The sequence below is a fragment of the Bos javanicus genome, chromosome 3, assembly GCF_032452875.1.
Source record: "Bos javanicus breed banteng chromosome 3, ARS-OSU_banteng_1.0, whole genome shotgun sequence".
Taxonomy (NCBI): Eukaryota; Metazoa; Chordata; class Mammalia; order Artiodactyla; family Bovidae; genus Bos; species Bos javanicus.
The window spans coordinates 29,048,052-29,073,048 of NC_083870.1; the positions used below are offsets into that span (position 1 = coordinate 29,048,052).

General features: G+C 40.0%; 3 protein-coding genes across 5 annotated transcripts in view; 2 read left to right on the forward strand and 1 right to left on the reverse strand.

Annotated features, from left to right (window-relative positions):
- DENND2C (DENN domain containing 2C) overlaps positions 1–5,477 on the forward strand; it is a 93,202-nt gene extending 87,725 nt beyond the window's left edge. For 2 of the 3 annotated variants that reach the window (XM_061410375.1, XM_061410385.1), the window contains exons 17-19: positions 1,867–2,106; positions 2,352–2,438; positions 3,495–5,477. In XM_061410375.1, the coding sequence (XP_061266359.1) occupies positions 1,867–2,106; positions 2,352–2,438; positions 3,495–3,526 (359 nt within the window). In that variant the 3' untranslated portion in view covers positions 3,527–5,477. The remainder of the gene's footprint in view (positions 1–1,866; positions 2,107–2,351; positions 2,439–3,494) is intronic. The other variant, XM_061410394.1, reaches the window with a different exon arrangement.
- Positions 5,478–6,379: 902 nt separating this feature from the next.
- Positions 6,380–20,598, forward strand: BCAS2 (BCAS2 pre-mRNA processing factor). The gene is made up of 7 exons (XM_061410437.1): positions 6,380–6,571; positions 6,678–6,770; positions 9,425–9,495; positions 12,063–12,224; positions 18,534–18,584; positions 19,117–19,197; positions 20,295–20,598. The coding sequence occupies exons 1-7, from the start codon at positions 6,479–6,481 to the stop codon at positions 20,419–20,421; spliced, it is 678 nt and encodes a 225-aa protein (XP_061266421.1). The 5' UTR covers positions 6,380–6,478; the 3' UTR covers positions 20,422–20,598.
- LOC133243515 (peptidyl-prolyl cis-trans isomerase FKBP1A-like) lies at positions 16,025–17,050 on the reverse strand. The gene has a single exon (XM_061410500.1). The coding sequence runs from the start codon at positions 16,646–16,648 to the stop codon at positions 16,322–16,324; it is 327 nt and encodes a 108-aa protein (XP_061266484.1). The 5' UTR covers positions 16,649–17,050; the 3' UTR covers positions 16,025–16,321.
- Positions 20,599–24,997: the final 4,399 nt, after the last annotated feature.

The following is a 24,997-nucleotide window of genomic DNA, read 5'->3' on the forward strand; positions in this document are numbered from 1 at the left end:
GGCTAAGACTCCGTGCCCCCAGTGCAGGGGGCCCAGGTTCAGCCACTGGTCAGAGAAGTACATTGCACATGCCACAACTAAGACCCAGCATAGCCAAATAAATAAATAACTTAAAAAAAATTAAAAATGTAATGTCAAGAGTGGGGTTTAGGGGAGAATGGATACACATATATGTATGGCTGAGTCGCTTTGCTGTAAAACCTGAAACTATCACAACATTGCTAATTGGCTACACTCCAACATAAAATAAAAAACTTAAAAAATGTAATGTCAGAAGAGACCTTAGAAATTGCCTAATCAGCCACCTCGTTGTGCAGATACAGAAAGAGAGGCCCTGAGAGGTAAAACAAGTTGCCCACTATTATACAGCTGTTTCATGGTAAAAATCTGATTAAACCTCAGTCCCAGATTCCCAGTCAGCCCACAGGAAAGAGCAAGAGACACACTGTGCTAGATTACAGTGGTTAAGAATCACCTGACTTGGGGGTTCCTGCAGCTTCTCTCTGGTACTGGGTGAGGTGACCTGAGAATGTCTTTGATTTGAGCTTGATTTTCCTCAGCTGTAACAAGGAAATGATACGTCTGCCTGTCTGGATTATTACTACATTTGTAAAAGCACTCATTAAATTATTATTTATTATGGAATAATCATGATGCAATATGAAATGAGAAAGTTGAGTGAGAAACTGATTTGGTGGAGAAATATAATGAATTTGGTTTTGACATGCATTGTTTATTTATGTGATTTATAGTCTACCAATTTCCTAAAAGGACCTGAGATGGTGACTTTTTGTTTTTGGCTGAGCCCTGTGGCTTGTAGCCAGAGAAGGTAATGGCACCCCACTCTAGTACTCTTGCCTGGAAAATCCCATGGACAGAGGAGCCTGGTAGGCTCCAGTCCATGGGGTCGCTAAGAGTTGGGGACAACTGAGCGACTTCACTTTCACTTTTCACTTTCATGCATTGGAGAAGGCAATGGCAACCCACTCCAGTGTTCTTGCCTGGAGAATCCCAGGGACAGAGGAGCCTAGTGGGCTGCCGTCTGTGGGGTCGCACAGAGTCGGACACGACTGAAGCGATTTAGCAGCAGCAGCAGTGGCTTGTAGCATCTTAGTTCCCAGACCAGGGATCAAACCCGTGCCCTGGGCAATGATAGCACAGAGTCCTAACCACTAGACTGCCAGGAAATGCCCTAGATGGTGACTTTTAGACAAAAGGAATATAAATGCTAATGGGACAGCCAATTGATGATCACCTAAAATGTAGCCTGAAAGTGTGGAAGGTGAATTTTTGTGAAATATCAGGACTGGAGATCTGAGGTTGAGAATTATTGACAAAGAAAGTCAGCTCTCTCTCCATGCCAGTTAGCTCTTTAAGGAAAGGAATGTTGAAGAGAAGGGGTCCAAAGACCAATCCCAGGAAGAAGAAGAAGAGTCAAGAGTAAAACAAATATTTGGTCATAAAGGCAGGAGAGGAATCAGGAAGACCATCAAATTGTGGGAGACAGAAGGAATGAGGAGGAGGGCAGCACAAGTGCAGCATAGAGTTTTAAGGAGGATTAAAAATTGAAGAGTAGATTAAACTCAGCTGGTTCTCACTGGTCTTTGAAAGAGCAGTTCCAGGGAAATTACAGATGTGCAGACCACAGTATGTGTGGGAAGACAGTGACGGTAAGGATATAAGCCATTTGCTATTTTTCTGGTCATGAAGAGAGCAAGAAAGCTGAGAATGAGGATTCCTATATTTATTCTCTGACCTTTAATCTATGATTCCCTAGGTGTCACTTTTATAACCAGAGCCAGTGTCCCTATAAACACAAAACTTAGGGGATTTTTTTTCCCCTTTCTATTTTCTTTCATTTTGCAGAAGATGTGACACTCAACTCTCTGGTGTCCGAAGCATTTGTCAGGTTTTTTGTGGAGCTGGTGGGACATTATTCTTTGAGCATGACTGTCACTGAGCGTGGGGAGCGTGTATTCCAAAGGGAGCCATTTCGTAAATCTCACACCTCCCGAAGTGTACGCCACTTCCTGGATCTCTTCATGGAAACTCAAATGTTTGCAGGATTCATCCAGGACCGAGAGCTTCGGAAAAGTGGGGTGAAAGGTCAGTTTCATCCTAAAGGTCTCCCTCTGTATTTAGTGAACACTTGAAAGATTTGAAAATAATATAAACAAAAAATAACATAAGGCTACAAGGACTCACGATCAGTTGTTTATTATGGGAAAATTTTTATTTTGTGATATTGTTTTAGCTCCGGAAGCACACTGGTAATGAGCACAGAGTTTTATTCAGTCGATTTTTCAGTCTTGAGTGTATGACAGTTTGAGCAGCATGAGTTTTCTTTGTAGGTTTGTTTGAGGTCCGGGCGCTCCAATATTTGGAAACAATTCCTGAGTCTGAGCCCAGCGGAGTGAATAGAATTTTGCGAAGTCTTGGTAAGTTGCTGTGTTTTCCTATTATTATTAGATAAATATAGTAAAAAAAAAAAAAAAAAAAAAGATAACAAACTTTTGTGTAAGCATGCCTCATCACAAAAGCTTTACCATCACATCAACAATATAACCTCGCATACAGTGACCAGAAACCATTACCCTATTTCCACAGTGTTTGGAGAATGACAAGACTCTCAGACGTTAGGATTCTCCGTCAGAGTTGTCCATGGGACTGTTTTCCTCAGATGAAGCTTCCTTATAAGAATTTTGCATACCATAATTATTCATCTTTTTCTAGACCACATCCTATGGAGAATCTTATTAAAAACTGCACCTTTTTCCAGAAAAATACCCTTGGAGCATATAAACACATTTTGCATATACTTTTAGGGTGTTCATGGACCCCCTTGAAGCCCAACCATGCACTCCAGGTTAAAAATACCTGGTTAAGGGCATCTGAAGCAAAAGAGGATTTCCTGCAAGTCTCTAATTTTACACTTCAAATTATGCCTAGGGCTGTTACTTTATCTTTATACCACGGTGTTAGATTAGATCAGTGGTTTTCAGCTGTGACTACAATATTAGACTCTCTGGAGAACTTAAATGAAAATTCAGGGAATTCCCTGGAGGTCCTGTGGTTAGAACTTGGAGCCTCCACTGCAATTGGCATGATTCAATCCCTTCTCGGGAAACTAAGATCCCACACTGCAGGGTGCATGCTGCGGCAAAAAAAAAAATTAATAAAATCCACTCCCACCCCTCACCAGGCTCCAGGAAATCTCTGGAGAGCAGGAAAAGCAATTTTAACCTGCAGTCAGATTTGAAAATGGCAGGATTAGATAATGTCTGAGTTTCCTTCTATGTCTACAAATAGACGTTTGGGGGTTCTGTGTGTGTATGTTTGGTTTAGGTTTTTTGGTGGTTAAACACATCAACTGATAACTTGAGATGGCAGCTTACTCCTGGGCTGTTCTGAATGACTAGGTTTAATCCCTTGCATCAAATAATGTATCCTAAATAAAAATTAACTAATGAGAGTTCACTCTTTTTTTCCTTTAGGAAGTAAAATGAAATTTCTGCAGAAGAAATGAAATCTTGACTGCCTCCATCCTGAATAGAACAGAAACTGCCAAAGAAACTATTTTTCCAAGAGTCAGGATGCCCTGAAGTATTCTACAAAATGTTGAAAGGTTACAGAGTGGGCCAGGTTCTTGGAGGAGGATTCTCCTGTTGCTGCTGTAGTAACCACTGGAGAATTGTTGGGAGTAGCCTGGAACCTATACTTCCTTTACTCTGTCTGCCTCCAGATTTTTTCAAGTGGCCTTTTGAGTCTTGGCTCATTCTTTGTGTTTTGAGTTTAGCCTATGAAGACACTTGTCTTTTACAAGAGAAGGACATGGTGTTGCATTTTTTAAAACAGCTCAAAGTCGAGCACAGTGAGAAAAGTACTGCATTTAAGGTACTAGGGAGGCATGATACAAGTAGAGGACACAAGCCTTTCACACGTAATTCTCATCACTGAAATACCATGGCAGCTTTAAACCTATGGGCTGTTTAAGGAATATACTCATCTCTTTTTTGAGGGGCGGGGTGGGGGGGAAGTGTTTAAAGCTAGGGGAATCTCACATGGAAGTCCTATTTATTAACACTGTTGTTGAGTATCTTATAAAAATAGATACCCTACAACATTCCTTCCACATTGTGTGGCACTTCGGTAGCTTGTCCCTCATGTATCGACATTAAACATTGGGAAATTATAGCTAATAGGGGGACTTCCCTGGTGGTTCAGTGCATAAGACTCCACACTTCCACTGCAGGGGACAGTTTCCATCCCTGGTCAGAGAGCTAAGATCCCACGTGCTGTGTGACATGACCAGAAGAGAAAAAATATATAACTAATAGGAAAATTTTGTCTCAAGGGCATGAAAACTACCTTCTTTTTCAGGGTCCATCTTGCGCCGTGAATGCTACGTGTGTGTATGTCATCTTTAATTTACTCTTTAAATCAACTGTTTGCATCTCTCATTTCATTGATGAAGAAAGTGGAATTCAGAGTTTAAATAACTTTAAACTGAAGCCAGGACCATTCATTTTTTTAAAACAAAACTGGTTATTCCTACAGATGGAAAATTGGGCTCTGTGGGATTATAGCTATTGGAAAAGGTTTTTTTGTTTTGTTTTTTGCTTTAAGCTGAAGTGCGCCAGAGCCAACTTGCAGCTCTGAGGATACAGGACTTCATGCTACAGGTGTCCAGCTGAGACTCTTTTCTTGGTTCTTCTAGAAATGTTGGACTTTTTCTCTAAATTGGACTCAGAATATGGACATTTCCTGGGCACACACCACATAATCACCCCAACTTTTAATATCTAAAGTAGTAGCAGTGATTTGAAAAGAGAAATTTGTCAGCCATGGTGTAATTTTAATAAATGTTATAGCAAGTGTCAGTTTGTTTTCTTCAACTCCTGCTGATGGCTTTAACTGCATAAAAAATATTCAAACTTAAAACATCGTTAAGTTGTGTTGTGATACAACTTACTGACTTTTGCAGTATTGTCATTACAACCCATTCAGGTGTGTGTGGATGGATCTGAAGCAGACAACATGTAAGATGGGTGCTGTCTAATACAATTCCTATAGATGTGGGTCCAGAAAAATAGAACTGAGCCCGTGTCTTAAAAAAAATAAATGTTTATTAAGCAGCTTACCCCAGTGGGACTTTTACCAGACATTTCCCCATTTGGTCTCTTCTGACACTCCCACCCTGAGGGAACAATCAGTAACTGGGAATTGAGTGTTTATCCCTCTGTGAGGAGCCCTTTACTTCAGGGATGGGAGTCTTATTTTTATCCCTCCCATCTGAAGCTGCTTCCTTAAGTCTGTTTTGTTTTGTTTTTGTAAAGAATTACGAATTCTGGACATGTTTGTAAGATAATCGCTCAAGATTTGTATAAAATATTGTTCACAGATCTTTTAATGAATAAACACAAAAAAATACCATGGAGCTCTTGGAGAATTTAAAATAAAATTGCTTAAGTTGTAAAGATGTTTTACTTCATTTAAATCGAAAGCTAACACACTTATCTAAAGGTAGGTAAAGGATAAACAGTCCTAAAGTAACCAAGCCTGATAACCGTGGCCAACATTTTCAAGCTCTTGGCGAAGTCCGGGTCTAGATTTTCACACCCGCACAGGGTATACTGCTGCTACATTACTTGGTCTTTCCCTGCTTGGTCGAAGGGAACTAGAAGCCAGGGACCAGACGAGCATCAGCAATAGCAGGAATGGTTGGAGGCAATGAGAAGAGCTCTTCTTGACCGAAAGATGTAAAGGCAAAATGACTGGATTTTAGACACGCCCTGAAGGCAAAAATAAGCCTTTTTAAAACATGGGATTAATGTGCAGTCACCCATCTCGCCCTGGGGCGGGGAGATCAGGTTCATTTCCTTCTGCAGGCCTAAAGCCTCGCAATTTTAACCGCAGACTAGAGCCCACTCCCTGCATTTATTCACTGCAAAGCTTCTCAGGACGCCGAGAACAACGAATAATGGGAATACAGGAAGGAACTGCAAAGGGAAAGAAGTTTAAGGGAAGAAGGTGGAAGGGTAGGGGAGTTAATGCCGAGGTGGGAACCCAGTATCTTTCTCCCCGCCAAATCCTGCAGCCAGTTCCCTCCAAAAATTTTAAAGGATTCCACTTCCAGATACTCAAATCCTGGTCGAAACCGAAAGCCCCAAATCCTCCGCACTTCGCTGCAAGTCGACGGCAAAAAAGATGGAGCAAGCGGGGACAGGAAACCGACGCAACGGGGACTCTGGGAAACCACGAAGTGACGTCATATCCGACCAAAACAAAAAATGGCCGAGCAATTTCTAGCGGGCGTGCCCTCTGAATTAACAACTGGGCGTGCACCAAAGCAGATGCACGAGTGACGTCGTTACGTTAGTGTCGGGCGCAGGTGACGTGATTACGTTAGCGTCGGGCACTGGAGTATTGAAGTGAACCTGAGCCCGCGCGGACTTAGAAAACGCCAGTGAACTTAAGGATGGCGGGTACTGGTTTGGTAGCTGGGGAGGTTGTGGTGGATGCGCTGCCGTATTTTGATCAGGGTTATGAAGCGCCTGGTGTTCGCGAAGCGGTAAGTTCGGGATTTTGTGTAACTGGCCCAGCGCTTGCTGGCCCATAGTGCCGGAAGAAGCGCCTAACAATTTGCTGCTCCTACCCTGGCCCCTTCTCGTCCTTAGGCTGCGGCGTTGGTGGAAGAGGAAACTCGCAGATACCGACCTACGAAGAACTATCTAAGCTACCTGACGGCCCCGGATTATTCTGCTTTTGAGGTAAGTGTGATGTTTTGAGCCCAGCGCACAGTGAACCCTTTTGGATCGAGAGCCTTTGCCACTTAAAAGTGAATTGTAAATTCCAGCTAAGTGTTACTTGCTTCACTACTACTTACCCTGTTGTCAGTATTGTCAGTCAGTTGAAAATAGCTGCATAGATAAGCCTTCTCCAGAGTTCTGAGACCCACAAGACTTCCTAGAGCTCCGCAGACTGACCTAACAATACAAAAATTAGTGTTACGTCTTTCCAAGATAGGTTTTTTGCGTAAATTCTCAAAGGTATCCTCTTCCTCTAAGTATAAAACAAGTGATCTAGGCTTTTTTTTTAAATACACAAAAGCCTAATTACCTAAGCTTCTGAGCGCCACAGGATTGCGGCCTTTGTTTCAAAGCCTAAATATTTACTGAATGTATGTCGTTGATTGTAGAGACAAATAATATCTAAGTGAACCATATCGAACCGTTTGGATGTTCAGCCTAGAAGTGCAACCAAAATACTGTGGGTGGTAGCTTAGTCGCTAAGTCGTGTCCGGCACTTTGCGACCCCATGGGCTGTATGTAGCCGGCCAGACTTCTCTGTCCATGGGATTCTCTGAGCAAGAATACTGGAGTGGGGTTGCCATTTCCTTCTCCAGGGGATCTTCCCAACCCAGGAATCGAACCTGAGTCTTCTGTACTGCAGGCAGATTCTTTACCAACTGAGCTACAAAGGAAGCCCATCCAAAATACTGTTTAGGGTCTAATTGTTGTTTAGTCGCGTAGGAGTGTCTGAGACCCCATGGACTGCGGCGCACCAAGGCCTCCCTGTCCTTCACTATCTCCCAGAGCTGGCTCAAACTCGTGTCATTGAGTTGGTGAGAAGTGGGCGGCAGAGGATAAGATGGTTGGATAGCATCACCGACTCAAAAAAATAATGGTTAAGTTTTAAGTAGGAGAGAAATGTTCCTACTGGCACGCTTGTTTTCCCATGATTTTTTCTAAATGTTGTTACCCAAATATAGGTGTTAGCACATTAAGAACTAAGGACAGTAATGAGTCCTTATTAGCTTGATTTCTGAAAGTTTCAGATAATTGCATTCAGTCACAAACTTAAATACTTGAGCCAGTTTTATGTTTAGCTCTCTTAGATACAACCTGTGCTTCCTATGTTTATAGTTAGTATACTGATTATTTCTGTCTTCCTATCTTTATAATTAGTATACTGATTATTTAGCGCTTTTTATAGTGGGAGCTAATAGTATACTGTGCTCACTATCTCAGTCCTAAAAAAACTGTGTAAACTATATATGTTTAATATCCCTATTTTTTAGATGGGAAAACTGGAGCTTAGGCTAAGTAATTTGCCCAAGACCTTAAGCACTCCTCAAACTGCCTTTGAAACTGCTCTTTCATTAGTTCATTTAACAACTATTTCTGAAGATTGGTTCTTCACAAATTATTAGAGTACAAGAGTTTACATTCGAGAGTGTGGAGACAGATAAATCAGAAAATATCAAATTGTTGATAAAGCTATACAGAGAAAGAAAGTAATAATATGATGTAGAGTTACTAGGTGATTGCTTCAGATAGTGTGATTGAGGAAGGGCTGTCTAAACTGAGATGAGAATGCTCCATGAACAGGGATCTTTTTCATCTTCTTCACCACTGTATTTTCATCACGTAAAACAGAATATAGGCACTCAAATATTTATCACTGAATGTATGAAGAGCTTCTAAGCCAGTTTAATGAATGCTTAATGTATGCCATTCATGCCTAGAATTTCTTTTATAACTTAGCCCTGTGAGTGCTGCCTCGGGCTTTGAAGAGAGTTAAGTTAAAAGTTCAGGTCTGTCACTTGTCACGAGTTAGGTAAGGGCTCTGATGTTACACAGCTGAGGACAGCTTGTACTGTACATTTGTAGTTTCTTTCTTACCTAATTGTTAATTTTTACTCTGTCACTGTGCATAGGGTTCTATCTAGAATGCCTTAGTCTCTACTGGAAACTAAATAACCATATTTTCTTAGAGTTATGTGAAGCTCAGCAGTAGTCCAGAAAAGGCTTTCTCCAACGAAGACATATTTAATGCAGAACTTTTAAACAGTGAATATGGACTTCTAGAACACCTTTTTAGCTTACTTTTCAGTCTAAATGAAATAGAATGTTGACTAAAACATTGGACCTAAAGAGGTAGAACTATACCACATTTTTTTGAAAATAGTAAGATTGTTAGAGGCTTCTCAGGTGGCTCAGGGGTAAGGAATCCACCTGCCAATGCAGGAGACATGTTCCATCCTTGGGTCGGGAAGATCCCCTAGAGGAAATGGCAACCCACTCCAGTATTCTTGCCTGGAAAATTGTATGGACAGAGAAGACTAGAGGGCTATAGTCCATGGGGTCACAAAAAAGTCAGGCACGACTTAGTGATTAAACAACAAAAACGGCTTTTCTTTGAGGGCCCCTTTCCATATGAAATGGGTGTATGCCTGTGTACTTTTCACATTCTAGAGAGCAGTGACTCCAGAGAAGAGTTGGGGGTGGGGGGTGATCTATTATAATAGGTAGTAGTAAAGTATAAATATTTAAGTAGGTTAGATCCATTGTTTGTTTGGTGGTTTTTAATTTGTTTGTTGATATGGTTTTGGAAATAATTCTTTCTTCAATTTATATGTCAGACAGACATAATGAGAAATGAATTTGAAAGATTGGCTGCTCGACAACCAATTGAATTGCTCAGTATGAAACGGTAAGTCCTATTCTTGGTTCAGCTGGGCTCAGATCATTCTTTAATTTTAATTTATTAGTAAAACTTCTGTCAGTTCAGTTCAATTCAGTCTCTCAGTCGTGTCCGACTCTTTGCAACCCATTGACTGCAGCACACCAGGCCTCCCTGTCCGTCACCAGCTCCTGGAGTTTACTCAAACTCAAGTCCATTTTAAGTTGGTGATGCCATCCAACCATCTCATCCTCTTTCGTCCCCATCTGCTCCCACCTTCAATCTTTCCCAGCATCAGGGTCTTTTCCAATGAGTCAGTTCTTCACATAAGGTGGCCTAAATATTGGAGTTTCAGCTTCAGCATCAGTCCTTCCCATGAATATTCAGGATTGATTTCCTTTAGGATGAACTAGTTGGATCTCCTTGCAGTCCAAGGGACTCTCAAGAGTCTTCTCCAACACCACAGTTCAAAAGCATCAATTCTCTGGTGCTCTGCTTTCTTTATAGTCCAACTCTCACATCCATACATGACTACTGGAAAAACCATTGCTTTGACTAGACGGACCTTTGTTGGCAGAGTAATGTCTCTGCTTTTTAATAAGCTGTCTAGGTTTGTCATAACTTTTCTTCCAAGGAGCAAGTGTCTTTTAAAATTTCATGGCTGCAGTCACCATCTGCAGTAATTTTGGAGCCCCCAAAAATAAAGTCTGTCACTGTTTCCACTGTTTCCCCACTATTTGCCATGAAGTGATGGGACCGGATGCCATGATCTTAGTTTTCTGAATGTTGAGTTTCAATCCAACTTTTTCATTCTCCTCATTCACTTTCATTGAGAAGCTCTTTAGTTCTTTGCTTTCTGCCATAAGTGTGGTGTTATCTGCATATCTGAGGTTATTGATAACTTCTGTAGCCAAGTTCAAATGTGGAAAAGGAAAAAAAACTTGTCTGCTTTTGTATTAATACATGTTTTTTCATATAATAGTTACACTCATGGTTATATAATCTTTTGTTAATGTTCAAAAATGTTCTGTCCACCATCATTAAAATATAAACTCTTTTAAAATCCAATAACAAGAGAATGGAAAATTATAATTAAGTTCATGTTTAAGAACTCCCAAGGACATGTTCCTGATTAGACATGTAGTGCTTCACTCTTACACAGACAGTGTTAGTAAACTCAGAGTGCCTGCATAGTTTGACTTTGGTTCTACTGTCTCCCTTCCCGTACCACTTTACTACAAAACTGTTTCTCCTTCCTCAGGGAAAAAACCCCAAACATTCTTTTGTTACTTTCTCTAAAATGGAGAATTCGGTTGCTTACCGTCTGAGGTCCCTTCAGCTCTAAGATAACTCTGAAATGATGAGAATCAATATATAATCTGTCAGAGTGGAGAGGGCCACATGAACAGTGGAGTTATCCTCTCAGTATATGTACAGATTATAAGGGATTTGAGCCTATAGAACCAAAGGACCAGATTTCTTCTTTTCTTGTGCTCCATTTCCTATCTGGCCTGACATGATAAAAGCAGAAAAACTTCCAAGACTCCTTAGTTCTCACATTTCTAGGTGCTTCTGCTCTAAAGGTTTTCACAATAGTAGCTCTTTCATAACAGCATATTTTAAACCCATAAGTAGGTTATAATCCATTAAGCAGTTGATTGTCAAGTTTAGTAAGACATCATAGCACTTTTTTTAAGGAAGATAAAAAATATCAGAATGCATTGCATGTAAAGTTAAGTACTGCTTTGTGAAACTTCCGTTCAGTTATGTGTATTTGTATACTGTGTCACAGTGTAAAATATTTCTTACTGTGGGTTATGACCTGAAGTTCTCAAAATGCTACATTTATGATGCATGTGTAAAGTTTGCTTTAAAAAAAAAAAGAAAATGGTTTATCACTTCTTAGTCCCAGCTGCATGTCCCTCAATTTTTCATAGGAATGATGTGAAGTTTTTACAGTATCTAATAAAAATAACAAAATGGAAATTGAAGGTTAGTTTGTAGCAACTCAGTAATGAGCTGGGGTTTATGAAGAGTGTATGTTGCTGGCTATATTGGCAGTTTTGAAGGACTGGGTATTATTAAAAATAGAGAAAAGACTGAGTGTGAAATGTAAAAATCATTATATACTTTTGCCATCTTTTTCTCTAGGGGGTGTAGATATGTGGGTAGGAGGGTGGATAGATGTAGGTGTGTTTTACAAAATGATAGCATAGTTTTTCATATCCTGATTTTTTCCCTTAATGTATTGCAAACAATTTTAATATTCTAAGTATTCTTTAGTAACATTTAATAGCTAATATAACAGCCCTTTATGTGAATGTATACTATGGCTTATTGTATCATTTCACATTGAAGTGAACAGTTTTTTGTTACTGTATATCATAATCCTAAATCTTACTTGTAAATTGATTCTTAGGATAAATAGGCTTCTTATTATTGCAAGGTCTACATGTTATCTTCAGTCTTCTGGTTGGCTTTTATTTTTCCAGTCTTCTGTTTTTACAGTGTTCGTAGACCTATGAGGCATTCTGTTGGGAGTAGAGAGAAAGATTTGGAGGAATATGTGGTTTTATTTCATTGTTGTTTAATTTCAGATATGAACTTCCAGCCCCTTCCTCTGGTCAGAAAAATGACATCACTGCATGGCAAGAGTGCGTAAACAATTCTATGGCGCAGTTAGAGCATCAGGCAGTTCGAATTGAGAATCTGGAACTAATGTCCCAGCATGGATGCAATGCCTGGAAAGTGTATAATGAGTAAGAAACCTTTTTTTTTTTAACCCATCCCACCTGTTTAAGGGGACCTAAACCTAACACATATATTGTGTAACATTGCAATAGCAAGTTCTGAGGTCTGATTTACAAAACAGCTTGGTAGTAGACTATAATCCTTAATGTGAGGGGTTGCTTATAACAGTCAGCTCTCATTAGTTGCGCTTTCTGCTTTTTAAAGTGGCCTTGAATACTGAATTAGCAAATACTGAACCATTTCATACATGTGTATGTATATATACACATCTCATATAGACGATAATCTTACACACTTTATAACAACTCACCCTGACAGGTTCTGTATTTTATTTATTGTATAAAAGAGAAGACAAAGTTGAGAAGTGTTAAGTAGCTTGCCAGAGTTGGAAATTACACTCTCTCCTCTGGTTATCTCTTCATGAGACCTGGAACAAGAAGGTGGAGTATCTCCTTGTTCTGCTTTAGCTGGAAATGTGCATGTCCACAACTCTGATTTTTTTGCTGCTTTTGAGCACATCCACGAATGATCACAGAACTCTGCAAGGATTGATTTGGGGGTTACAAATAAATTTGAGTTAATAGGCAAATTCACTTGTACAGAATCTGCAGATAATGAAAATTGATTGTGAATAGAGAATTAACACTAGAAACAAGAGTGCTTCTGAACTCCTGTTTCTTTTCCACATAATTAGCTTTAGGTTTTGCTGTCTATAGTATTTAAAGTTCAGTTTCCAGTTCATAAAAGTTAGTGGTTAGATGATCTCCATAGCTTCTTTGAGCCCTAAAATCCCACGTTTCTATTAACAGGTTAAGGCCATTGAACCTCATGACTGCATAAAACCGTTTGTTAGAGGATGATTCCTGAAACAGTAAAGCAAAAATCACAAAATGATAAATAGCTTTTCTCAAGTTTTCAGAATCATCATTAAACTTTTGTGGTCACATAAGGATCTGTGGGCAAAATCCAGAATTTAAGAAACTGCAGAGCAAACAATTCAGTTTCTGTTGTGAATGCTGCAAGGCAAATAAAGAACAGTGGAGTTGGGACGAATAAGAAGTTTAAGAGAACAAATCAATCCAAAACAACGTGTATTTCATAAAGTGGGAAAATGTGACTTTTCTTCTCAAGAAGCTTTCTTTATCTAGTTGAGGAGGCAAGATATTCTAGCCCAGATAACCAAGTAGTGCACTTTGGTGGTATGGAGGCATGTGCTGCACTGTGCACTGTGGTCTGTAAACTACAGAGATCCAGAGAAGGACGTTAAGGACTAGGTCCATTGTACAAGGAAGAGATGTGAGGGTGGGGATTATTGAAGTACAGTTGAGTTTTGTGTTTGAGATGTACGGCATAGTGATCTGGTATTCTTTCAGATTATCATAGGTGATTACAAGATAATGGGCATAATTCCCCATGCCATACAGTATACCCTTGTTGCTTATCTACTTTACATATAATAGTTTGTATCTGTTACCTATCCCTAATTTGTCCCTCCTCCGCTTCCCTCACCTCTGTTAACCACAAGTTTGTTTTCAATATCTGTGCGTCTGTTTCTGTTTTGAGTGTATATTTTATTTGTATTATTTTTTGAGATTCCATATATAAGTGGTATCATACAGTATTTGTCTCTGACTTATTTCACTAAGCATAGTATTCTCTAGCACCATCCACATTGCTGCATATGGCAATATTTCTTTTTTTGACTGAGTAGTAATTCCATTGTTGATGTATACATATATGCCACCTCCTAAATTCAGTCATCTGTTGATGGGCACTTGGGTTGCGTCCATGTTTTGGCTGTTGTAAATAGTGCTGCTACAAACATTGGGGTGCGTGTGTCTTTTCAAATTACAATTTTCATTTTGTTTTCAGATATATGCCCAGGAGTGGAATTGCTGTATCATATGGTATTAATAGTTCTATTTTTAGTTTTTTGAGGGACCTTCATACTGTTTTCCATGGTAGCTGTACCAGTTTACATTCCCATCAGCAGTGTACAAGGTTTTCAGAAAAGGGTGAAATATGGATGTTTAGAGGAGAGTGAGAACATTCTAGGAATGGAGGAAAACATAGATGTGGGGCGGAGGAGAAAGAGATGCCTCAGATTGAACATTGCTTCCATAATTAAAGCTGTAAAGCTTTAATAATTATTCTTTACTTAAGGTCCAGGCTATTTTTTTCTTTCTTTTTTTTTTTTTTTTTTTTTTTGAGAAAAGCCAGCATAAAGCACTTTTATTGCAGTCATGTGTGGTGCAGCCGGTGGGGGTCCGCTGCGGGAGTAGATAGCCATGTCTCTCACCAGATCACCACACAGGACAGCACAGAGGGGAGACGGGGCAAGAAGCGCAGGGGGTGGGGGTCGGCTGGGGCAGTAGACAGCGATGTCTCTCACCAGATCACCACACAGGACAGCACACAGGGGAGACGGGGCAAGAAGCGCAGGGGGTGGGGGTCGGCTGGGGCAGTAGACAGCGATGTCTCTCACCAGATCACCACACAGGACAGCACAGAGGGGAGACGGGGCAAGAAGCGCAGGGGGTGGGGGTCGGCTGGGGCAGTAGACAGCGATGTCTCTCACCAGATCACCACACAGGACAGCAAAGAGGGGAGAGGGGGCAAGGAGCAGAGGGGGTGGGGGTCAGCTGGGGGAGTAGGCAGTGATGTCTCTCACCAGATCACAGGACAGCAAAGAGGGGAGAGGGTCAAGGAGCACAGGGGGTGGGGGTCGGCTGGGGGAGTAGACAGTGATGTCTCTCACCAGATCACCACACAGGACAGCACAGAAGGGAGAGGGGCAAGGAGCGCAGGGGGTGGGGGTCGGCTGGGGGAGTAAGCAGGGATGTCTCTCACCAGATCACCACACAGGACAGCAAAGAGGGGAGAGAGGGCAAGGAGAAGCCAGGAAACTCTGAGATTAGCAGGGGGAGCTGAGCATCAAAAAACAGGAGATGCTGAAGCTGTGATGACCAGCAGCATTTTCTTGACAACACTCAAGGATTTGTCATGATGGCTGCACTTTCATGGGTGTTAAGTGTCTGCAAACAGCACCTTCAATTTAACTTTCGATTAAAGTTCTTAAAATTTAGGAAGTAAAGCTTGGATAGCTATGTGATTACAAAAATCTTGGATATCCATTAGAAAAACCACAGGATGGAAATAAAAAACAAAGGCCATGAAGGTATCAGAGGTCTCTACTGGCCCAGGGAACAGACGTCTGCAATGTCCAACATCTCAGTGAAAACAATCTGCTTTCAAAAGGCAGAGGGTCTACGAGGAGGGTGAGGGTGGGGCAGTGGAGGCAAATGCTCTCCCCCTTCCCACTGCAGTTTTGGGTAGGGCTTTCAGTTCAACCCGAGGACATCTCTCAACTTGGAGAATAATTCGGCCCTCAAAAGCGCCTCGAATCTGCTATGGCTTTGCAGCATAGCAGCAAGAGTGTTTAATATATAATAGATAAAACTTTCATCCAAAAAAATAAAGATTATTGGACCCCGCCCCCCCACCCCAACACCAATTCCTAGTCTAAAATTAACCCATTACTTGTGCTGGAGAAGGCAATGGCACCCCACTCCAGTACTCTTGCCTGGAAAATCCCATGGATGGAGGAGCCTGGTAGGCTCCAGTCCATGTGGTCACTAAGAGTCAGGCACGACTGAGTGACTCCACTTTCACTTTTCACGTTCGTGCATTGGAGAAGGAAATGGCAATCCACTCCAGTATTCTTGCCTGGAGAATCCCAGGGACAGAGGAGTCTAGTGGGCAGCTGTCTATGGGGTCGCACAGAGTCGGACATGACTGAAGCGACTTAGCAGAATACTTAATTGGAAACTTAGATCCAAAGGACTGAAACTCAGTCTTCACCCCAAACAAAAACAAACTGAGTAATTTGAGGTTTATGGCATTTGGTTCAGGTCAACACACATACAAGGAGTAAGGGGAAGAGCAAAGCCAGTGACAGAACACATTCAATCTGGGAAGATGTTTATACAGAGTGTAGTGGAACATCAGGAAGAGCTCCATACCGACTCTCTGTGTGTGTCTGGAGGTGGCAGATCCTTCTGTGACACATCCAAGAATGGGGAGCTCAGGGCCGAGGCCACTTCTGTCATTCCAGTTTTAGAAGTTCCACGTCAAAGATGAGAGTGGCATTTGGTGGGATGATGCCTGGGTGCCCAGTGGCACCATAGGCATAGTCTGGGGAGATAGTCAGCTTGGCTGTCTGACCCATGCTCATCTGGGCAACCCCTTCTTCCCAGCCTTGGATCACCTCCTGCTTGCCCAGCACAAACTTAAAGGGCTTGTTTCTGTCCCGGGAGGAATCGAATTTCTTTCCATCGTCAAGCATCCCTGTGTAGTGCACCACGAAGGTCTGGCTGTGCTTCGGGAAGGTACGCCCGTCTACGGGAGAGATGGTCTCCACCTGTGCTCCCATGGCTGTGGTAGTGGCGGACGCTGGGTTGGCCGATGGGCTCCGATACGGGCAGCGTGGACCAAGCAAGGTCCAGGCTATTTAACGTGATATTCAAAGCAAAAGTCTAGTCCTCTCTTTGGTGACTATCATAAAATCTGCCTCCGAGCCTTTACTCAGGCTTTACCTCCTCCTGAAATACCTTTTAACTTATCTACCCAAATTCAACTTATTCAAGTTGACTTTAATTATTATTATTAAATTATTATTATTATTAACAGATTAAAGCATGACTTTAATCTGTTTCCTTTTCTTCCCTGATTAAAATTCTGCCTCTGTTACTCTCCCTCTTTTGGGGAACTGTACAGATCACTGTGCGCATCACTTGTTTTCCATTTAATTGCGTAACAGTTTCTAGTGTCGGGCTTTCTTTTGCCTATTATTTTGTCTCCTCCAAACCCAGTGGATGTTTCTCCAGAGGAACTATACTATGTCTTATCAAAAGTAAATTTTCTGTCTTTGTGATAGGATTCACAGATGTCCAATATACTGGGCAGAAAACTTTTCAGTTTTAAGTAGGTCTTGGTGCAGAACTGCTTTAAAAAAAACAGTATTTCATTAATAAGAAGGGAATTCTTTACTTGAAACTGAAGGGAAACCTTCAAGGTCAGCCCCTAATTTTACAAATAAACAGATTTAGCCCTCGTGATATCGAATGACTCATCCAAGGAAGCATAGCTATTAGGGCAGAGCTGAGACTAGACCCCAAGTCTTCTGATTCCCATGGTACGGTGTGGTCAGTTTCAGCGTTCAGAATACTTGAGGAGGGACCTGTGTGTTTAAGAGGGAAGCTAGAAGAAGGAAGAAGACAGCAAATACGCTGGGCTTCCTGAAAGAGGTGATTCAAAGGAAAGTTCCCTATTAACGGTCAGAGGTCAGGAATAGAGTACTGAGCTTTATTGTCTTCAGGGTAGAATAATTGTCAAAATGGGATGAGCTGAAAGAAAGCCTGGAGAGGCACCACTGTTTGAAGATGAAATTTCTATAGAATTATAGTTAGTTTTTGAAAATCAGTTGGTAGAGATAGGAGAATTAACTCAGAAGGGAAGCAGGAAATTTGAGCCACAAAAGCCCGGAAATAATACTGAATCTAGAGCAAGAGCATAGCAGAGCCAGTATGGTTGAAATGGACTCTACTGTCTTAAAAGGAAGTTGACAGGGTATGTGAATTATATCTTAGTAAAGCTGTAGTTTAGGAAAAGAGAGAGATTGAACTCTACCCTTGAGTCATTTCTTTAATGATAATTGCAGGGAACTCTGTATAACTCAACTTCTCCCCTCTGCTGGTTAGAGCTGATTTGGACTGGAATCTGAATCTACAGCCTTCCACAACAGTTCTTTTCTTCTCTGTAGTTAGCTGTAGACAGGAGGAGAGAGTGACACACTAAATGTAGGTGAAGAAATAGAGATAAAAGGAGGTGTACTCATGAGTGATGAAATGAGTGTACTCATCAGATATTCCCTCATCTTTTCCATGTAAAGGAAATAACAGTTTAAGACATGATATAAGTCCACAAAATCAGAATTATCAGTAAACAGCTTGGGTTCAAGAGTTTATAAGACCTGAATTCACCTCTGAGACTGAATCATGTATGTTACCTTGACCAAGTTACTTAATCTGAATATAGTGTCCTAACCTGTGAAATGGGAATAATGATGTCTACCTCAAAGAACTCTTGTGAGAATTAAGTTAGTATTGTAGAGTGTCTAACATGATGTTTGGCACAGGGAGCTCAAAAAATAATGGCTTATTTTTAGCAGAAAAACTTGGCCTTGTGTCAAGTAGACAGTGTACTTTTAGTTAGCACTATTTAATTTTAATGTACATTAATATGATTTTCTTTTTTAGAAATCTAGTTCATATGATTGAGCACGCCCAGAAAGAGCTTCAGAAGTTAAGGTAAATTGTTTTTCTTTCTATTTTAGAATGAAGTTTAGGTGAATCCTTAGTAAATACAATAAGAAGGAAAAGGAACCACTGGACTGTGGTCATATGAGAGTAAATAATTGATAATCCACTCTGTCTACCGTTTAGTGTTGGGTTTGCCCTACCTGAGTTGAAAAGAAATAGACCTGAGATCTGAAAACATCTCTCCGGGGTCATTTGCAGTTTGCAAGTTTGCAGTTACTGAAATGATACTTTTAGAAGGAAAAAGTAGTAGAATAATATGTATAATATGATTTATATTAAATTAAAAACACACACACACCCTAATCTCTGTATGCATATACACATACAGGAAAGTATCTGAAAGAATACTCACCAAAAACTGAACAGAAGTTATCAGAGAGAAGGAAAAGCACATGGAAGGAAGGACTATCCATTCTTAAGCAATTAAAGACGTATTAGTTACAGACTTTTCTGTTGATTTTAGTCTTATGTTAGAATGTAGGTGGGTTATATAAATTTTTTTTTTTTTTTTTTTTTTCAGGAAACATATTCAAGACTTAAACTGGCAACGAAAGAACATGCAACTCACAGCTGGATCTAAATTAAGAGAAATGGAGTCAACGTGAGTATCTGTAATTCCATCACCTTTTAAATTGTTTGCCACGTGTTAAGATCAAGATTCAACAATATGATTCAAACACTATTCAAATGGAGTGCCACAAGTATCAAAGAAATGCTTTTCCGGAATCCCAGTCTTCACTGCTTCTGCCTGTTTCTGAAGTATGGGCTTGAAAGGAAGTTAGAGTTACACACAAAAAACTGAACCACTGCCAGTTTATTCTGATTTTAGAGCCCCCTGTTTTCCATCCACTACTACTGTTCTGAATGGAATTCTACCTTTTAAAAGGAAAAAAAGTCTATTTTTAAACTCTTAAAGGAGGGAAATTCCTTACTTTCTTGATCATTTGTGTATGTCTCAGGAGTTTTTCCCCTTTGTTTATATATTTTGTTTTTTAATGTTGTTCTTCATATACTCAAATTTGTACAAATCTCTGAATACAGTCATTTTTTTCATCGTTTCTTTTCTTTTTTGACTTGCTCTTTCCCTGATCTCCCTGCCTCCATCACCCACACCGTTGTCCTTACTCCACCTTCCCCTCACCCATGTTATCAGTCTGTTACTGCATCTTTCCACACTGTTCTTCAAGCTGATACAATCTTCTGCGTGTCCATGTGTGTTTGTTTCATTTGTCCTAGAGACTTTTTTCTGGGAGAAGGGGAAGATTCTTTGAATCTGTGGAATTCTATCTTAGCAGCTGTAGAAATTTCTTCATCATTTTTAACTATTGCCTTTGCCCTATTTTCTATCCTTTTCTAACCCAATTTAATACTAACTTCAACCACTTTTTCATATCTCTTCAGCTCTTTCTAATTTGTTCTTTTTTTACACTTTTTATTTTGAGATAATTGTAGGTTCACATGCAATTTAAGAAGTAGTGCAGAGAGGTCTTATATACATACCCTTTACTCACTTTCCCCCCTAATTGTGCCTCAGCTTTGAAAATGTAAAGCTAAAAGTGAAGGTTAGTATTATGGTTAAATATATATATACTGGTTAAAAATGTGTGTACTATAAATGTGTATAGTTATGTGTATACTATAAACATCTTGAAGAGAAATTTTGCTTTAGGTAATTTTCCCCTCTGTTTTCTTTTCTAGCTGGGTATCCCTGGTCAGTAAGAATTATGAGATTGAAAGGACTATTGTACAATTAGAAAATGAGCTCTTTCAAATGAAGCAGCAACACGGAGAGGCAAACAAAGAAAACATACGGCAAGACTTCTGAAATAGACTGGCTCGGTGGGTAGAGAGGAAGGTACGCTGGGCTTTCACAGATCGGGCGTCTTAGCTATGAAGAACAGCATCTTTTGGAAACCATCAGTGGTTATATGTTTAGAAACCATAAAATGTGGGTAGTTGTATTCTATTTGTACATTTTAGTAAAATAAAAACTTAAACATGATGGTGGTTTGTTTTGTTTTGTGTTTTTGCTATTTAAAAAGGAGCTTTAGATTTCCAAGATTAGTATGGCTTTAGAATAATGTTTTTTTCATAAAATTAATTTTGAGTCACTGGGACCATATTTTGTACCCAAGAGATCCTTACTGAAAGTTATCAACATGTACAAGAAGTTGGAAATTTTGGTTTATTAATATAAGTATTTCAAATCAAGAGGTAGTTCTAAACAAAGTTTTAATTACCAAACAAGACTAAAGAAATACAGTGGCTCCATATATGTTATCTGTGATCATCATCACTGTAAGCAACAGTTACATAAAGCGTGGTATGTGCTGAGCACTGTTGTAAGCACTTTAGGTAGATGAACTAAACTTACATGAGTTAAAAAAAAAATGGATCCTCACAAAAGCCTGTGGAATTACATATTCTTCTTATATACAAACTGACAGGTTCTGATGAAGTAATTTGCTGAAGTTTTTTTAGCTAGAAAGTGTCATCAAATTTTTGAATCCAGTAGTTAGCACCATGGGTGTGTTCTTATCCCTCTACTTGTAAAGAATTAAATTATAAAAGATTCCTAACCAATTCAGAAAAAATATTTGCAACATATCAAAGGATACATAGTCTTCCTGTACAAATCACTTTTACAAATCACTGAGATGAACTCCCACCAGAAAAAAGTTAAAAGATGTTTAGCATTAAAACCTAGAACTTGTCAAACCTATTATATTAATAGTGCTTTTTGTTGTTCAGTCACTAAGTCACATCCAACTCTTTGTGACCTCATAGACTAGCACACCAGGCTTCCCTGTCCTTTACCATCTCCTGGAATTTTCTCAAAATCATGTTCATTGAGTCAGTGATCCCATCCAACTGTCTCCTCTGCTGCTGCCCTCTTCTCCTGTCCTAAATCTTCCCCAACATCAGGGTCTTTTCCAGTGAGTCACCTGTTTGCATCAGGTGGCCAAAGTATTGGGAGCTTCAGCATCAGTCCTTCCAATGAATATTCAGGGTTGATTTCCTTTAGGATTGACTGGTTTGATCTTGCTGTCCAAGGGACTCTCAAGGATCTCCAGCACCACAATTCAAAAGCATCAATTCCTTCGGACTTGGCCTTCTTTATGGTTCAACTCTTGCATCTATACATGACTACTGGAAAAATGATAGCTTTGACTCTACAGACGGTATAGTCCTTTTTTTGGGGCAGAGTATAATTGACAATATTAAGGGTCAGTGGTTTTAAAGCTACAGAAAAGTCCATAATTTGTATATGACTTTTTTTAAATCAAAATTTTTGTGTCAACACACTCATACTTTTTCTCGATATATAATAATACGGAGTTTCATTTGTGATCTATCAAATATTCAATATTATTAGGTAGAGCTCATACCATCAGCTTTACTCATCTTTTATATGGCAGTATTTATATATTAAATATTTTCATATGTTGCTCTTAAAAATGACTGGAAAATGAATATATGAAATTTGTTGAAACTGGCAAGTCTTTAGCTTCAGTCAGAAGCCCATTGGTCCTGAGCTGTTGACTGCTTAATTAGAGAAGGACAATAGGGAAATGTATGAAGTACTTAGAAAACGTCCAAAAAAAGGTACAGTGGTGAAGTTTAAAAATCTTAAATGATTTAGAATCAGCATCTAAAATGCACCACAATAGCCCAAACCCTAGGAAAAGTTCAGTAGCATGTTAAGACTGTTGAAGATAAAGCTTGCTATGTATGTCTTTATCATGGGGAGGGGAATTAATTACATTTTAATTTCAAAAATTTTATAAAATTTTATGATGTGTTGAACATGACTTGGTCAAACATGACTGAGCACCATGGGTTGGTGGTATACTTTTCAAAGTTAGCCACATTCAAAGGGAAAAGTCCTTGTATGATTTAGGAATTTTCTATGTTCTAGTTTTCTGGAAACAGCATCCTTCTCCCACCCTCTCCATTTCTACTTCTAACTTTTCTCAATTTACTTAGGAAAATTCCTAAATAATACACAAAAGGAAGTGATTTTCTATCATATGGGCAAATATCTGAAAGGTTATACACAATATTTTTATCTGGTTCAAGATCTATGAATAGTTTCAGGGGTTCCATGAACTACTTCACATCCTGTTATATGTATGTATGCATTTTTAATAGAGTATAATTTACATCAGATTCCCAAAGGGCTTCGTATGCAAGAAAGATCCCTCCCCTGATAGACATGACTATTCTGTCACATCAAGTTCCATTCTCCCCCATTCTTTCTCTCCCTTCTCTCCAGATTCAACCTCAGCTGAACTGCATAATTTTTAATAAGCCCATCATCTCCAGTTTTTTTCTGCACTGCCAAGACTGAATGGTTGGATGGGAAGCACATGATTTTTGGCAAGGTGAAAAGAGAGTAAGGGACTTCACCAGTGGTCCAGTGGCTAAGACTCTGCACTCCCAATTCAGGAGGCCCAGGTTCCCTGATCAGGGAACTAGATCCTACATGCCCATCCCACACACCACAGCAAAGATGGAAGATCTTGAGAGCTGTAACTAAGACCTGGCACAGCCAAATTAATTTTTTTAAAAAAGAGTATGAATATTGTGGAAGCCATGGAGTATTTTGGGTCCAGTAATAATAGCAAGACCAGCAGGAAGACCACCATTGCTGACTGTGGACAACTCAAAAATTTGACGCCCAGACCATTTCTCCTGTAGCTCAGGCGAGCACCCTCTACCTCCATCTGCTCACAGTCTCCTATAATCTTTGTGCTTTTGCTGCAGTTCCTTGGGTTCCATGTTTTCTTCACCTTCTGCTGGATTGCAGAGGTAAGTTTATGATTATGATATAATGACAGCAAAGCCTGTCCTGCAAGATCGCAGGGAGGGGAGATCTGTAACATATTTAAAAAAAAAAAAAATCAGTCAAAATATCTTCCAGCTCATTCAACATCATTTCTGGAAGCTAGAAAGAAAAAAAAATGGAGCCATACCTTCAGAATTCTTACAAGAAGTTTACAACCTAGGCCTCATCAGGTGGTCAAATTATCAGTTAAGAATAAACAGAACAAAGACATTTTCAGTCAAATGAAATCTTAAAAACATTTACTTCCTGAGCATCATAAGGAGCTACTGGAAGATAAACTCTTCTGATCTAATGCAGGGGAAAGGTAGAGGGACTCTTCCAAGGAGATGGGTGAAAGAAGATCCCAGGATTATATCTGTACACTCAGTAGAGGGTAACCAGTTGGGATTGGAGTGGTGTGATTAAAGACAAGCATTTTGAGAGCTCTCATCACAAAGATGTTTACTACCATGGTACCATCTTTATACCTTGAGGAGCAGGATGCCCAGGTGAGCTGGCACACATTTCTAACTTGCACATGACTTGCTCAATGTCCTTATGAAATTCCTATTCTCCCCCGCCTTGACCTATTGGAAGTGTTCTGCTGTGTCCTACTTCTGAAGAGTTTTAGTTCAGTCGCTCAGTTGTGTCCGACTCTTTGTGAACCCACAGACTGCAACATGCCAGGCTTCCCTGTCTATCACCAATTCCCGGAGCTTGCTCAAACTCATGTCCACCGAGTCGGTGATGCCATCCAACCATCTCATCCTCTGTGTCCCCTTCTCCTGCCTTCAATCTTTCCCAGTATCAGGGTCTTTTCCAATGAGTCAGTTCTTCACATCAAGTGGCCAAAATATTGGAGCTTCAGTTTCAGCATCAGTCCTTCCAATGAATATTCAGGACTGATTTCCTTTAGGACGGACTAGTTTGATCTCCTTGCAGTCCAAGGGTCTCTCAAGAGTCTTCCCCAGCACCACAGTTCAATGGCATCAATTCGTTGGTGCTCAGCTTTCTTTATGGTCCAACTCTAACATCCATACATGACTACTGGGAAAACCATAGCTTTGATTATACGGATCTTTGTCAATAAAGTAATGTCTCTGCTTTTTAATATGCTGTCTAGGTTTGTCATAGCTTTTCTTCCAAGGAGCAAGTGTCTTAATTTCATGGCTGCAGTCACCATCTGCAGTGATTTTGGAGCCCGAGAAAATAAAATCTGTCCCTATTTACATTTTTTCCCCATCTATTTGCCGTGAAGTGTTGGGACCGAATGCCATGATCTTAGTTTTTTAAATGCTGAGTTTTAAGCCAGCTTTTTCACTCTCCTCTTTCACTTTCATCAAGAGGCTTTTTAGTTCCTCTTTGCTTTCTGCAATAAAGGTGGTATCATCTACATATCTGAGGTTATTGATATTTCTCCCAGCAATCTTGATCCCAGCTTGTGCTTCAGCCAGCCTGGCATTTTGCATGATGTACTCTGCATATAAGTTAAATAAACAGGGTGACAATATACAGCCTTGACATAACACCTTCCCCAATTTGGGACTGGTCCATTGTTCCATGTCCAGTTCTA

Excerpts from the sequence above, each read along its gene's own strand:
- LOC133243515 (XM_061410500.1), bottom strand. The coding sequence starts at position 16,648 with ATGGGAGCACAGGTGGAGACCATCTCTCCCGTAGACGGGCGTACCTTC.
- BCAS2 (XM_061410437.1), top strand. The coding sequence starts at position 6,479 with ATGGCGGGTACTGGTTTGGTAGCTGGGGAGGTTGTGGTGGATGCGCTG. Across the intron at positions 6,572-6,677 it reads CGCCTGGTGTTCGCGAAGCG|GCTGCGGCGTTGGTGGAAGA; the intron begins GTAAGTTCGGGA and ends TCTCGTCCTTAG. Across the intron at positions 6,771-9,424 it reads CGGATTATTCTGCTTTTGAG|ACAGACATAATGAGAAATGA; the intron begins GTAAGTGTGATG and ends TTTATATGTCAG.